The sequence below is a fragment of the Phoca vitulina genome, unplaced genomic scaffold (assembly GCF_004348235.1).
Source record: "Phoca vitulina isolate PV1807 unplaced genomic scaffold, GSC_HSeal_1.0 scaffold21, whole genome shotgun sequence".
Taxonomy (NCBI): Eukaryota; Metazoa; Chordata; class Mammalia; order Carnivora; family Phocidae; genus Phoca; species Phoca vitulina.
Window position 1 is genome coordinate 26,433,275 of NW_022589724.1, and position 14,178 is coordinate 26,447,452.

Here is a 14,178-nt window from a genome sequence, read left to right on the forward strand (position 1 = left end):
TTCCTTGCCATTTAATTATCAAAGAGTCTAGATCATTGGTTCTATAAAATTTCCTACATTCTGGAAAACTCCAGAATGCAATTGCTAACCCTAACCCTGTGGTATATTAGGTTTCTTTATTACCTGTATTTCCTGTGAACTGGTAACTTGAGGACAGTGCCATCCAACAGAACTTTCTGTGGTGATGGAAATGTTCCATATTTATGCTCTGCAATACAGTAGCCATTAGCTGTATGTAGCCGTTGAGGACTTGAAATATGGCTACTGTGACTGAAGAACTGAATTTTTTTTTTTTTTAATTTATTTATTTGACAGAGAGAGAGAGCGAGAGCAGGAGCACAAGCAGGGGGAGTGGGAGAGGGAGAAGAAGGCTTCCCACCAAGCAGGGAGCCCGATGTGGGGCTCGATCCCAGGACCCCAGGATCATGACCTGAGTTGAAGGCAGATGCTTAACGAATGAGCCACCCAGGCGCCCCAGAACTGAATTTTAATTAAAATTTTAGGGCGCCTGGGTGGCTCAGTCGTTGGCCATCTGCCTTTGGCTCAGGTCATGATCCCGGGGTCCTGGGATCGAGCCGCACATCGGGCTCCCTGTTTGGCGGGAAGCCTGCTTCTCCCTCTCCCACTCCCCTGCTTGTGCTCCTGCTCTCGCTGTCTCTGTCACTGTCAAATAAATAAATAATTTAAAAAATCTTAAAAAAAAAAAAAAAATTAAATTAGGGTTACCTGGCTGGCTCAGTTTCTATGGCATGTGACTCTTGATCTCCAGGTCATGAGTGCAAGCCCTGTGTTGGTTGCAAAGATTACTTAAAAATAAAATCTTTAAGAAAGAAAAGTGAATACATGGGGCACCTGGCTGACTCAGTAGAAAAAGCATGCTACTCTTGATCTGGGCAGGCGGGTGGCTCAGTCGGTTAAGCGTCTACCTTCAGCTCAGGTCATGACCTCAGAGTCCTGGAATCGAGCCCCATGGCAGGCTCCTTGCTTAGCGGGGAATCTGCTTTTCCCTCTCCCTTTGCCCTTCCCCCTACTTGTGAGCCCTCTCTCTCTCAAATAAATAAAATCTTTAAAAAAAAAAAAATGGTACCATTTCAGATCAGTGGGGAAAAGATGAATTAGAACCATAAAAGTAAAGATTAAGGGGCACCTGGGTGTCTCAGTTGGTTAAGTATCTGCTTTGAGCTCAGGTCATGATCCCAGGATCCTGGGATTAAGCCCTGCATCAGGCTCCCTGCTCAGTGGGGAGCCTTCTTCTCCCTTTCCTGCTTGCCTCATGTCCCATGTCTGGCTCTCTGCTCGGTGGGCAGCCTGCTTCTCCCTCTCCCTCTGCTGCTCCCCCTGCCTGTTTTAAAGCAGGGGGAGCAGCAGAGGGAGGCCCAGGGGGACAGTTGCACAATGAAGTGAAGGCTTTTAGGAGAGGTGCACCAATGAAGTTTTGATTAAAAGTTTTGATTTATTGGGCGCCTGGGTGGCTCAGATGGTTAAGCGTCTGCCTTCGGCTCAGGTCATGATCCCAGGGTCCTGGGATCGAGTCCCGCATCGGGTTCCTTGCTCAGCAGGGAGCCTGCTTCTGCCTCTCCCTCTGCTTGTTCTCTCTCCGTCTCTCTCGCAAATGAATAAATAAAAATCTTTTTTAAAATAAAAAAAAAAAAAAAGTTTTGATTTATTAAAAATTTTATTTATTTGACAGAGAGCATTGTGCTCTCTCTCTCTCTGTCAAATAAATAAAATTTTTTTAAAAAGGTAAAGATTAAATTTGTACCATTCTTTCATCTGATTAACTCTATAATCTTTGTCAAAGAGACAAACAAAAATAAATCATGTTCAGTGAAAAAAATCTAGGTGAATATTTCAGTTATGTTAAGGTGTGGAGGCATAACAATGGGAAGGATCAATAGATATGAGTACACAAAACTGAAAGACGCATTATAACTTAGGAAACATATTTTTAACATCTAAAGCAGGCCAAAATTTAATGTCCTTGCTACAGAGAGAGTTCTTATATCTATGGGAAAAAGGATAAATAAATCACTCTCTACCTCCATTCCACTAACAGAAAATGAGGAAAGGACCAGACAGGCAAGCTGTAAAAGGAGAAATACAATTGGTAAATTTGAAACTAAGTTTTTTGGTTTTGTTTTGTTTTGTTTTGTTGTTAAGATTTTATCTATTCATATGACAGAGAGAGAGCACAAGCAGGGGGAGCAGCAGAGGGAAAGGGAGAAGCAGGCTGCCCACCGAGCAGAAAGCCAGACATGGGACTCAATCCCAGGATCCTGAGATCACAACCTGAGCTAGAGGCAGATGCTCAACCAGCTGAGCCACCCAGGCACCCCCTAAAATTAAGGCAAATTAAAACACAATATCATTTTATCTAGACTATTGTCACAAACTTTCAAAAAATTATCCCAGCCAGTGTTGGTGAGAGCATGGAAGCATCTGTACTCAGGTCTGCCTGTGGATGTGATGGTAAATCGGTATTACCTTTAAGAGAACAGGAAGCAGTAGGTATCAACATGTTGAACGTGGGCGCTTCATTGGTGCAACTGTTCCAATTTAGAAATTGTTGACTTGTGTGTAAGTTGTGATTCGGCTTTGCAGGTGCCTAGGGAACAGACACTAAGCTCTGCCTCTGTCCCCCTGACAGAACGGCTTTCCCACAGCAGAGGACCAGGCTGTGGCAGAGAGAGCCCTGCAGGAAATGCGGGACCTCCTTACAAGCTTGCAGCAGGAGATCGCCAAGGCCTGTGAAGACAAGAGGAGGCAGGATGAAGAGGCGGCCCAAGAAAAGCGGCAGGAGTCAAAGATGCAGCAGGGGCCGGAGGTCCCCAGAGAGACCCCAGCTCCCAGCCAGGGCCTAGGAGGGAAACAGAATGAAGGTGGGTGTTGGCGTGGATACAGTCCTTTAACCCAGAATGTGAAAGGAAACAAGAATGTGTTTAAATAGTGGTGTTAAGCTTCAGGACAATATACCAGAACTTTTAGATTATGTAAAATTTCAATACTGAATTTTTACTGAATTTACATTCAGTTTGGTTGATGTGGAGCCAGACACTAGCCATGAGGACTTAAAATTCTGTGTCATTCTAGTAGATGTATTATCCCAAGTTTTGCTTCTCTGAGGTTTTGGGTTTTGGGGTTTTTGTTTTTTTGGTGTTTGTTTTTTTAAATGCAGTTTTTTGTTTTTGTTTTTTTAAAGATTTTATTTATTTGACAGAGAGAGACACAGAGCATAAGCAGGGAGAGCAGCAGAGGGGGAGGGAGAAGCAGGCCCCCCACTGAGCAGGGAGCCCAACACGGGGCTTGATCCCAGGACCCAGGATCATGACCAGAGCCAAAGGCAGACGCCCAACGACTAAGCCACCCAGGTGCCCCGGTTTTTTGGGGTTTTTTTGTTTTTTTTTTTTTTAAGATTTTATTTGAGAGAATGTAAGCAGAGAGAGAGAGAGAAGCAGGTTCCCTGCTGAGCAGGGAGCCTGATGCGGGACTCAGTCCCAGGACTGCCCAAAGGGAGACACTTAACCGACTAAACCACCCAGGTGCCCCAGCTGCTCTGAGTTTTTAAAATAATGCACGATCGCTTTTCGGCCTTTTGGCTAAGATCAAGGGTAAAATAAATATGTTCGCAATAGATGCTCACTTAATACAAAAGAGGATCAGTATATCATAATGGTTGAGAATGCTGGCTTTGGAGCCAGATCTGTGGGAATGTAGTTTTTCTACTTCCTGGTCATGTGACTTTGGCAAATTAACCTTTCTATGCTTATTTCCTTATCTAGAAAATGAAGATAATGTATCTACTTCATAGGGTTGTTGTGACAATGAAAGCAGTTAATATCTATATCAGCTGATTAGAACAGTGCCTGGCTTATTTTAAGTGGTCAGCGAAGGGGCACCGGGCTGGCTCAGTCGGAAGAGCACGAGGCTCTTGATCTTTGGGTTGTGGGTTTGAGCCCTATGTTGGAGGAAGAGATTACTTAAATAAATATATATATTTTTAAAAAAGCGTTGAGTGAATGCTAGCTATTACGAAAGCCTCGCTTTTCTTTCTCAGACCTCCAGGTGAAGGTGCAGGATAGTACAATGCAGTGGTACCAACAGCTGCAGGACGCTTCTAGTCAGTGCGTGTTGGCCTTTGAGGAACTGACCAGCAGCAAGGACAGTCAGGTAGGGAGGGCTGTAGGTTGGGAACCCTCTGGGCCTGGCAGTGCTGTGAACAGCCTCCTGTCCCAAAAGAATGTCGCTAGTATGTCACATTCCCCAGTCCTACTGGCATCTACTCAGCCCTTCCAAACACTGCCTGCTCTCTCACTGTTCTCTCCTGGCAGGCCAAAAAGATAAAGATGGACCTCCAGAAGGCTGCCACCATCCCAGTGAGCCAAATCTCCACCATTGCAGGTTGGTCAGAGGAATTAAGACTGTGGCCCTTTGCTTCATTTTGTTATTTTTTTTTAAGACTCCAGATCTACTCATCTGTAAGGTTCTTGTAGACAGAGTCTGTTCAAACAAGTGACATTGGATCAGGCATGTGTAAGTTATGTCTTACTCTCATTCAGAAACAACGGTTCGTTTTTATAGAGCTGTAATATGGAAGCTTCCAGGTTACAAGCCGTGCTGCCCGGTGGCTGGCGAGTGTGAACAGCTGAAAATCTGCTCTGACTTAGCCTGGGTCCCGGTTCCCCTGACTCACTTGTTGCCTAGAAAGTGTAGACAAGTTACAGTTCTTGACCATGAGAGATGCTATGACAGAATTTACATATCACCCTGCTGCCTGAAGTTCTCTCTGGATCAGGGCAAGGTATAAATAAATAAACCTGAATCACCTTCTGGACTTTAAAATGCCATTTCCTTTGTTCCCAACAGCAATGGGGGTGAGCTTGACCTGACAGCCACGCTACCCCCTCACTGCTCTACTCAGTCTCCCCAGTCCTGTTTCATTCTTCACTTCTGATCAGGCTCTAGTTTTGCTGTTCTTCACTTTACTGCGTATTTCCTATGTTTCCTTTGTCTGTACCATCATGGTTAAGTCTTTGAAGAGCCAGATGCAGACATGCTCTAGAGTCAGTGCTCAGTATGTGCTGAGTACGGAGAAAGGGATGGTCTAATTCCTGCCTCTTGAAAGGCAGACATCCATGAGTGGTTAGATTTGGAGCAGAATTTAAATCTCTCTGGTGCTGGTGTGGCATATGGGATGTGGGAGGCCATGCCAGGCAGAGGGTTGGGAGCTGACTTTCCCAACTGGAGCAGCACAGAGAAAGGGGCTGATAGGAAATTTGGTCCTTTGAAACCATCAGTAAAGTAGTACTGAAGTATGACTTAGCAGGGGTGGGAGCTACTATTTTGGTATCTCGGTAAGGTTTAAGTAATGGAGACCAGTTTAGATCTGCTGAGGCCAAAAAAAAAGGGCATTTATTCTAAAGCTACAGGGGTGTTTCTCAGAACCTACTGGCAGGAATGGGGCTAGGTCTCAGGAGCTAGAAACCCTAGGAACCTTTTCTCTCATCTTCCCTCTGCACATCTCTGATATTAGGTAGACCACTGTTCTTCGGACCACTCGGCAGGTGCAAGGCCCTGGTGTTCATGAGCACGTGTATTGCAGGGCCAGCCACTTCCAGGAGGTGACTCATTCAGTTGGCTGATTGGCTCAGCTAGTCACTCCTCATCAAACTGTAGCCAGCTCGGAGCTGGGGCACACAGGATCCGGAATACAAATAAAGCCATCGTGAGCCCACCTTGGCATATCTGAGGATGGAGGGAGGCAGGTCCCAGAGAAGGGGGAGTCATTGAGAGCTGGGAAGATCCTTTAGAAGGGTTTTTCCAGAGATGCAAATGACTCCTCTCAGGATGTCGGCCACATGGGATCTGTAGCCATCCCACACCTGTTTCCGTACCGTTTCCCGCTCTGTGTGTCAGTTTCAGAATGTGTTTCTTCCCAAAGAAGGAATTCCTTTGAAATAGTACCACGTTTCATGTACTTCTGCACCTCAGACAACACATATTTTATTTGCGTGTCATGTATTTTTCTGCAACAGTATTTTGCTTTAGCTTCTGACCTTGTGCAGGGCTGCATGGCTGGATTTTTTGTAGAGGCCTTATTGCAGTGATGAGAAGCAGAGTGGTCTGCATTTGAGTCTTTTAACCAACTTTATCTCCGCCATACCCAGGCTCAAAGCTGAAGGAGATCTTTGACAAGATCCACAGCCTGCTCTCTGGAAAACCCGTTCAGTGTGGCGGGCGCTCCGTGTCCGTCACCCTGAACCCACAGGGCCTGGACTTTGTCCAGTACAAGCTGGCAGAGAAATTTGTGGTGAGAATCCTTGTTGCCAGAGGTATGGGGGGAGGCTGGGGCGCAGCCTTTAAGCTTCTCTTCATAGTAACTAATGTGGTCCTGTCTCTGCTCCCCCAGAAACAAGGAGAGGAGGAGGTGGCCTCTCACCATGAAGCAGCATTCCCCATTGCGGTTGTGGCATCTGGAATCTGGGAGCTCCACCCCAGAGTGGGTGACCTCATTCTTGCTCACCTCCACAGGAAGTGTCCCTACTCTGTTCCCTTCTACCCGGCTTTCAAGGAGGGAATGGCGTTAGAAGACTATCAGAGGTGGGGTCGTTTTTCTCCTCACTCTCCTCAGGGGCTGAATGAAATACAAATATAACTGGGGTTTGGAGGTGTCTGGGTGGCACAGTTGGCTAAGCATCTGACTCTTGATTTCAGCAGCGTAGGTCATGATCTCAAGGTCGTGGGATCGAGCCCCATGTTGGGCTCTGCACTCAGCACTGAGTCTGCTTGAGATGCTCGCTCTCTCTCCCTCTGCCCCTCCCCTTGCTCGTGTGTGCACTTTCTCTGTTTCTCTCTCTCTCTAAAATATAAATAATCTTTTTTTTTTTTTTTTTTTTTTAAAAGATTTTATTTATTTATTTGACAGAGAGAGACATAGCGAGAGAGGGAACACAAGCAGGGGGAGTGGGAGAGGGAGAAGCAGGCTCCCCGCAGAGCAGGGAGCCCGATGTGGGACTCGATCCCAGGACCCTGGGATCATGACCTGAGCCGAAGGCAGTCGCTTAACCAACTGAGCCACCCAGGCGCCCTAAAATATAAATAATCTTAAGAGAAAGAAAAGAACTGGGGTTCATTCTCCCTCCTTTCATAGCTCCTCATATGTACCTGGAATGTTCTATCAGATAATCCAATGTCTTTCATACAGACTGGCTTCTTTGGGATTTGTGGAATCAGGTGCAATAATTAATATAGTTTAGGGAAAAGAATACTGGATCTAGAATCCGGGGGTTTTAGAATTGTGCCCAGCTTCATCATTTAATGATTTGCAAAGTGGGTCAGTCACTTAAGCTCTCTTTTTTTTTTTTTTTTTTTTAAGATTTTATTTATTTATTTGACAATGAGAGAGAGAGCACAAGCGGGGTTGGGGCAGGCAGAGGGAGAGAGAGAAGCAGGCTCCTGGCTGAGCAGGGAGCCCGACATGGGGCTCGATCCCAGGACCCCAGGATCATGACCTGAGCCGAAGGCAGATGCTTAACCGACTGAGCCACCCAGGCGCCCCAGTCACTTAAGCTCTTTGAGCATCATTTTCCTTGTTTGCAAATGGGGGTAATGATATCCATCAGTCCTGTGATTTTGGGGTGCCTGGCTGGCTCTGTCGGTAGAGCGTGCAACTCTTGATCTTGGGGTTATACGCTCGAGCACCATGTTGGTGCAGAGATTGCTTAAAAATAAAATGTTTAAAAAAAAATCCTGGGACGCCTGGGTGGCTCAGTCGGTTAAGTGTCTGCCTTTGGCTCGGGTCGTGGTCCCGGGGTCCTGGGATCGAGTCCTGCATCGGGCTCCCTGCTCGGCGGGGAGTCTGCTTCTCCCTCTCCCTCTGCCTGCCCGCTCTGCCTGCTTGTGCTCTCTCTCTGTCAAATAAATAGATGGAATCTTTAAAAAAAAAAAAAATCCTGTGAGTTTACCTTGTGGGGCTTATGTGATGCACAGATGTGATTGTCAATATGCTTGCTTTGTAAACAAAGTATTCTGCAGAGATATTGATACGTAGTAACAATAATGATATGTAGTAAGAATAATGCTAAAAACGGGCACCTGGCTGGCTCAGTCTGTAGAGCATGCGACTCTTGATCTTGGGGTCGTGAGTTTGAAGCCTATGTTGGGCCTAGAGTTTACTTTAAAAAAGAAAAAATAGAGGCGTGTGGTTGGCTCAGTTGTAGATTATGCAGCTCTCAATCATGAGGTCGCGAGTTCAAGCTCCACATTGGGCATGGAGCCTACTTTAAAAGACTAATACTAATGCTAGTAATAATACTAATAATAATGCTAAATGTAATAATATACTAGATTGTTTCTTTTATCCATAAAAAGTTGTGATTTGTCATCCTCACTTTGGCCTTGTCACACTGAATTTTTTCTTTCCACACAGGATGCTTGGCTACCAAGTGAAGGACTCCAAAGTGGAACAGCAGGACAACTTTCTAAAACGCATGTCTGGGATGATCCGACTCTACGCTGCCATCATCCAGCTCCGGTGGCCATATGGAAGCCGACAAGAGGTAGTAGAAAAGGCCTGCTATCAATAGTGAGAGGTCAGACCGTATTTGTGTATTTTGTCCCCGGGGACTATTGCCCTTCTTGCCGCCGGGGCAGTCTCATTATATGAGAACTTAGTGTGTATAGCTGCTCCCTAAGTGTGCTTTAGAGAAGTTGATGTTGAGTATTGGGAAACTTGGTCCAGCAGAGCTATTTGATTTAGTTGAGCCTTTAAAGAACTGGGTTTGTAAGAGGGTCTACCAGGTGACAATCTGTTGTAAACCAGTCATTAAGGTTAGAAGATTCTATTAGAAGGGGAGTGATTTAAATGATAGAGTATCAGGTGTTGTTGTTGTTGTTGTTATTTAAGTAAGTTCTTAGCCCAGCGTGGGGCTCGATCTCATGACCCTGAGATCAAGAATCGCATACTCTATTGACTCAGCCAGCCAGGCGCCCCGATTCTGTCATTTTAGACCTGGTTGGTGCCTCATGTCACAAATGAGCAGATGGAGTCTCAGCGAGCTATGGTGACACACACTGTCAGTGACAAAGCCACAGCTGGGGTGCAGGGCTTTGACCTGCTAGCCCAGTGCTTTTCTCAAAGGACACAGATTAGAGATATGGAGAAGTTAATGTACTCGGGAACCTAACAAGAAGGGATCATAATGGATCGAATCCAAATTTTTATCGTGTACCTGCTGTGTCCCAGGTTCTGTGCTAAAGGTACCAAAAATAATAAATAAAATGTCTATACTGGTAACTGTTGAAATCCCTGAAACCAAAGCTGCCAGATGTGTAAAAAAATGTGTGGGTTCCAGTGTGTTGGGACATTTGAAAACAATTTGTTCGTCTTGTGTTGTTCTGCCCTGCGGCATGTGCTTGATTTTGATGATCTGGGGGTTCATGTCACTTAGTAATGGCTGGAGGATAACCTTGGGAGTTTAGATGTCTGGGTACAGTGAGATCAAATCGTGACCAAGTGTCTTCCCTCCCAGATTCATCCTCATGGCTTAAATCACGGCTGGCGCTGGTTGGCACAAATCTTAAATATGGAGCCCCTGTCAGATGTGACAGCCACCCTCCTCTTTGACTTCTTGGAGGTACGTAATGCAGTTACCACATGAGAGAGACAGTGGTTGAAGCAGCCTTCGGCCACTGCGTGACCTGGATCAGGAAGCAATATAGAAACAGGCTGATGGTGAGAACAGCATTAAGATCCGGTGTCAAACATTTTTCCCGAGCGCTAAAGACAAACCTAGCTTTTGGCTTTTCTTCCCACTGTGCTTTCTTTCTCTGTGTGCTTGTCTTCTTATTGTAAAGAAGAAAAAAACTGTACATCCCAGCACAAGCAGAAAGGGACATTTGTTTTAGGGATAGAGCATTGACTCCCAGAACCAAGGGTAGAATGTACAGTTGACTCTCATGTGGGCCTCGAACCAAGAACTAGAATGTTACCAGATACCAGGAGTCTCTCTGGGGCCACATGGTCCTTCCTGTGCTCTTCTTGCAGGCTGCTTCCTTATAAGCCAGCTTTCTCTAGTTCTCTGTGCCCAGGGGAGAAGATGGGCCATCCTGGGCTCTAGCCCTTCGCCTCAGTGTGGTCCCCCAGGGTAGTGGAACTGCTATCCCATCTTTGTGATCCCTCATTCCTGGGAGAACAAATATGATCAGCTAGCTTGGGTCAGGTATCTCCATTGTCCGGAAGGTTCTTTACAGTCCTGTCTGCCTATGAGGGACCACCACTATAGGATGAGGGTAAGGGTTTCTGTGGAAAGGAGATATTTCTTAAAGGTTAAAGGCTTGGGGGCACACACCATGACAGATCTGGGCTGTTGAGCCTAGAATGCCAAATGCTTCCATTCACCTTAGAGTTCCTGAAGTCACACGACATGAGCAGAGATCATGACTAAATTTGAGAACACGGTGATGTTCTGTATGCTCTGCTTATTATGGTTAGGAAGAATGCCATGCCTTCAAAAAGGTTTCCATTCAGTAGAATCAAAGAATAAATAAGTTTGATTCACATTTTCTAGTTTGCTAAAATACCTGGCCTCTTGGCGGTCTGGTTTAATGGAGGTATTATCATATATAGAGAAATGCTTCCAAAGAAGGTTGGATTTTTCCATTTATTCCCTTGCAGAGCTAGCTAAGTGGCACTGTGGCTGAAATTCTTGGTAGGAGTGAAAGGCAGAGGGCTGGTGTTCTTTACGGATCCCTCGTATGAGCGTGACTTTGCATTCTCTGCTCTGACTGTGCCTGTCTTTCCCTAGGTGTGTGGAAATGCCCTCATGAAGCAGTACCAGGTACAGTTCTGGAAGATGATCCTTCTCATCAAAGAAGACTACTTCCCCAGGTATGTGGTGCATTGAGTAGACTACACGGGACTCAGTGGGTGAAACACATGGCATCAGAGGCCCTTGCGTGCTGTGACATGCTGGGTTTGACTTGGTTAAAAGCACCTGTATTAAGTGTGACATCTTCTCTTATCCTTCTCCTCTCTGATATTTGAATAAATGCTTTTGAACTGTAATGAGAGTCTCTTAAATATTGTTGGCTAAATGAAAAAATGAATTAAGAAGATCCTGGATTCAGATATCTGACATTTCTTTAACTCTGTTTTCCAAACTCCCCCAGGTAATCTGGGATGGTGATTACACGCAGGCATGAATTAACCCAGAGAATCAAACTCCCTTAATAAGTCAGTTTCTCCAACTGTTTGCTTAACTCTCATGGCGTTCGCCTTTAGGTGCCCTTCTCATTCCTCAACACCCTGGCATTTCAGCTGGGCGAGAGGCCTTGGCAGCACCCATCCCGCCTGATCGCAAAGACCTTGGAAAGGAATGTCCTCTCTTCTCCTTTATCCCCTGGTTTGAAAAGAAGCCTGAGACCGTTTGGAAGAATGACAGCATCCTTAGTCCAGAAGACATCTGAGTCATTCGATCTACCTCTTCCTCTAGATCAGCAATGTCCCAAACTCCTCTCCAAGAGGAAGGTGGGAATCATAGCTGTGATCCGTGTGTCTTCTTCTTCTCCCTGCAGGATTGAAGCCATCACAAGCTCAGGACAGATGGGTTCCTTCATACGCCTCAAGCAGTTCTTAGAGGTAAGATGTCCTTAGACCAACACGTTCTGAGCTGTTGTTGACCTCTAGGGCACCCGTGTCTCGCAAGTCATGGACCTCTAGGCTCTCGGATTGCAGTCTTCCTCTTGATTTTTTTATTTTATTTTATTTAAGTCGTTTCTACACCCAACATGGGGCTCAAACAACCCCGAGATCAAGAGTCACCTGCTCTCGCGACTGAACCAGCTAGTCGCCACCCCTCTTGATTTTTTTTGAACCCTGTTTTTTTGTCCTTGATTCCCCCTTCACCTTAAGGGATGGCATTTCTTCTTCTTATGCGCCATCGTCCATGCTGCCTGAGGGGAAACTGTCTTAGGGATGAATAAAATATACTTAATGAGTCTGGTGTCACTAATAAATTTCTTGCTTGCTGGCTGAGGTTCTTTCCTCAGTCTCAGGTCAGGGGAACTGGGAAATTTGGTCCCTCTTCTCCATGAGAACAAACTACACTTTCAGCCAGACTCCTCCCGTTTCTCAGTGCTGGAAACCAGAGGCTAAGTCTGACCAACAGCCTAGAAGTCTGTGGTAGGTCTGCCAGGACAAGACCCCTGACTTCCACTTTCCAGTAGCCCGAGTGGGCAGAAGGCGGTTGAGAAGGATGAGGCGGGGCTGTGGGAGGCAGGGTGGGGGCAGCATAACCAGCAGCCTGGCCTTGGTCCTCTGCTGCAGTTCACACAGAAGGAGAAGTCTCCTTGCTGCCATTGGTCTCACTCTGCCCGCTGTTGACCGCTGTTCGGAGGACTTGAGCTTGCTGTCCCTCAAAGCTTCTTCCAAATGTTAGATGTCAGAAGGAGCGTTACCAGAAAATCATTCTGTTTTCTCCATCTTTCCCTGACCAGAAATGTTTGCAGCGCAAGGAGATTCCTGTCCCCAAGGGCTTTCTGACTTCCTCCTTCTGGCGTTCCTGATGGCCCTCCGTCACCCACTGTCACCGTTTTGTTGCAAAGGGACAATAATAAAGCAACTGAAAACAGCTGTATTTGGGAGAAGTCATGTCAGATTAGAAATCCACCAATATATTTGTACCTTACGACTAGGAGAGGAGACTTTTCAGGGGTCCCAGAACCTAGCGGGTCTCTTCAAAGGCTGGAGGCTCCTTAAGGGGTCCACATGGCAGAGTAAATGGCATTGGCTTTTCTCATTTCTGAAGTATGGTGAGAAGAGTGGTTTAGTACTTGGTCTCGTCATTCATTTCCCTTGTGTCTAGTGTCTTTCAGAAAGTACGTAGTACCTTAACCATTTAACTCTGAGCTGAAATGAGCCCACCACTTCCCCCACTCCATCCTCTCCCACTGCCCTCCCGACCCCCACCAAGTCATGCTGTCCTTGTTCAGGGTACAGGTTAATAATTGAGGCCCAAATCCTTACATGCAAGTCTGGGTTATCGTGGTTTTGCCTTTCTCGGCTTGTGAAGTCATTATAAATTCAGAGGAAATGCCTGATATAAACATAGATTAAGTCCCAAATTGTATCAGAGATAGTTTAGCATCTGGGATTAGGACTGTTAATACATGTTATGTTGAACAGGATGCACTGTTGGTCCTTTTAATTTGGAATTTGGCCCCTGGAAGACTAGGGATGCATGAACCAGGGATGGGGGTGGGGGTTGTTTTTGAATTTGGTTGAAGACGGGCTGAGATGGCCTTGCAACATTATGCATGAGCCGAGCATCTACAAGCAATGACTCAGGGGTTAAATAAAATAAAGGTGTTTGGGAAGAATTGGGAACTGCTTTAGAATTGTTGACATGTCTTGAGTAAAGAGTGATAATAGATTCGCCTGAATAAAGCTACTACAGAAATTCAGACCTTGGCTGTTCAGATAAGAATTGAGGTTTGTTTTAGGGAAGACGCCTCGTCTTTTGTACTACAGGCAGCTGTGGATCTCCTCTGTACTATGTGCCGTCTGCAGGGATGTGTTTTGGGGGGCGGGGTATCCCCTGCTACTCTTGAGCGGCTTGAAGTGATACCTTCTATGAATCGTTGACTCTGGTGCCAAAAAACAAGGAATAAAGCTTGATTTTTAAAAACCCATTGCTAGTATCTAGATGGTTGATGTGACCATTTCCTATACCTTGAGCTGTGTATGTCCCTGGCCTAGCTCTAGAATGGTGTGTGTTTCTCCCTATTTTGTCTTCTTGACCTTTACCTAGGGAAAATTGTTTTTTGGTCATTCCTTTTCGGAATTATGTACCAATAACTGACCTGGTTTTATCTAGCAGGAATGGAAAAGTACTGAAGTCTTTTCATGTGGATGCAACAGAATGAACTCTGGGGAAGGTGTCAGGAGACTTGGTGCAATTCACTTTTAGGTTTTATGTCCTTGGGTGGGTCATTCACCTCCTCTGAGCCCCAGTTTCCCCTCCCCCTGCAAAAACACAAGAATTGGATGAGTCAGGAGCATAGTAGTTTTCAGGGCTCCGTGGCAGCGCCTTAGGGCAGAGCCTCCCAGCAGTTATGTCAGGGGCACAGACCCATTAGCCTGCAGGACCTGCAGTGGCTGTGGCCCTCATTGTTTTCTATGCA

At 45.9% G+C, this 14,178-nt stretch overlaps 1 protein-coding gene across 1 annotated transcript in view; it reads left to right on the forward strand.

Moving 5' to 3' along the window:
* GLE1 (GLE1 RNA export mediator) overlaps positions 1-13,941 on the forward strand; it is a 29,742-nt gene extending 15,801 nt beyond the window's left edge. Inside the window, exons 7-16 of the mRNA XM_032418854.1 lie at positions 2,648-2,879; positions 4,055-4,167; positions 4,329-4,398; positions 6,165-6,307; positions 6,407-6,597; positions 8,426-8,555; positions 9,528-9,632; positions 10,803-10,885; positions 11,572-11,635; positions 12,493-13,941. Coding sequence (XP_032274745.1) covers positions 2,648-2,879; positions 4,055-4,167; positions 4,329-4,398; positions 6,165-6,307; positions 6,407-6,597; positions 8,426-8,555; positions 9,528-9,632; positions 10,803-10,885; positions 11,572-11,635; positions 12,493-12,561 — 1,200 coding nt within the window. The 3' untranslated portion in view covers positions 12,562-13,941. The remainder of the gene's footprint in view (positions 1-2,647; positions 2,880-4,054; positions 4,168-4,328; positions 4,399-6,164; positions 6,308-6,406; positions 6,598-8,425; positions 8,556-9,527; positions 9,633-10,802; positions 10,886-11,571; positions 11,636-12,492) is intronic.
* Positions 13,942-14,178: the final 237 nt, after the last annotated feature.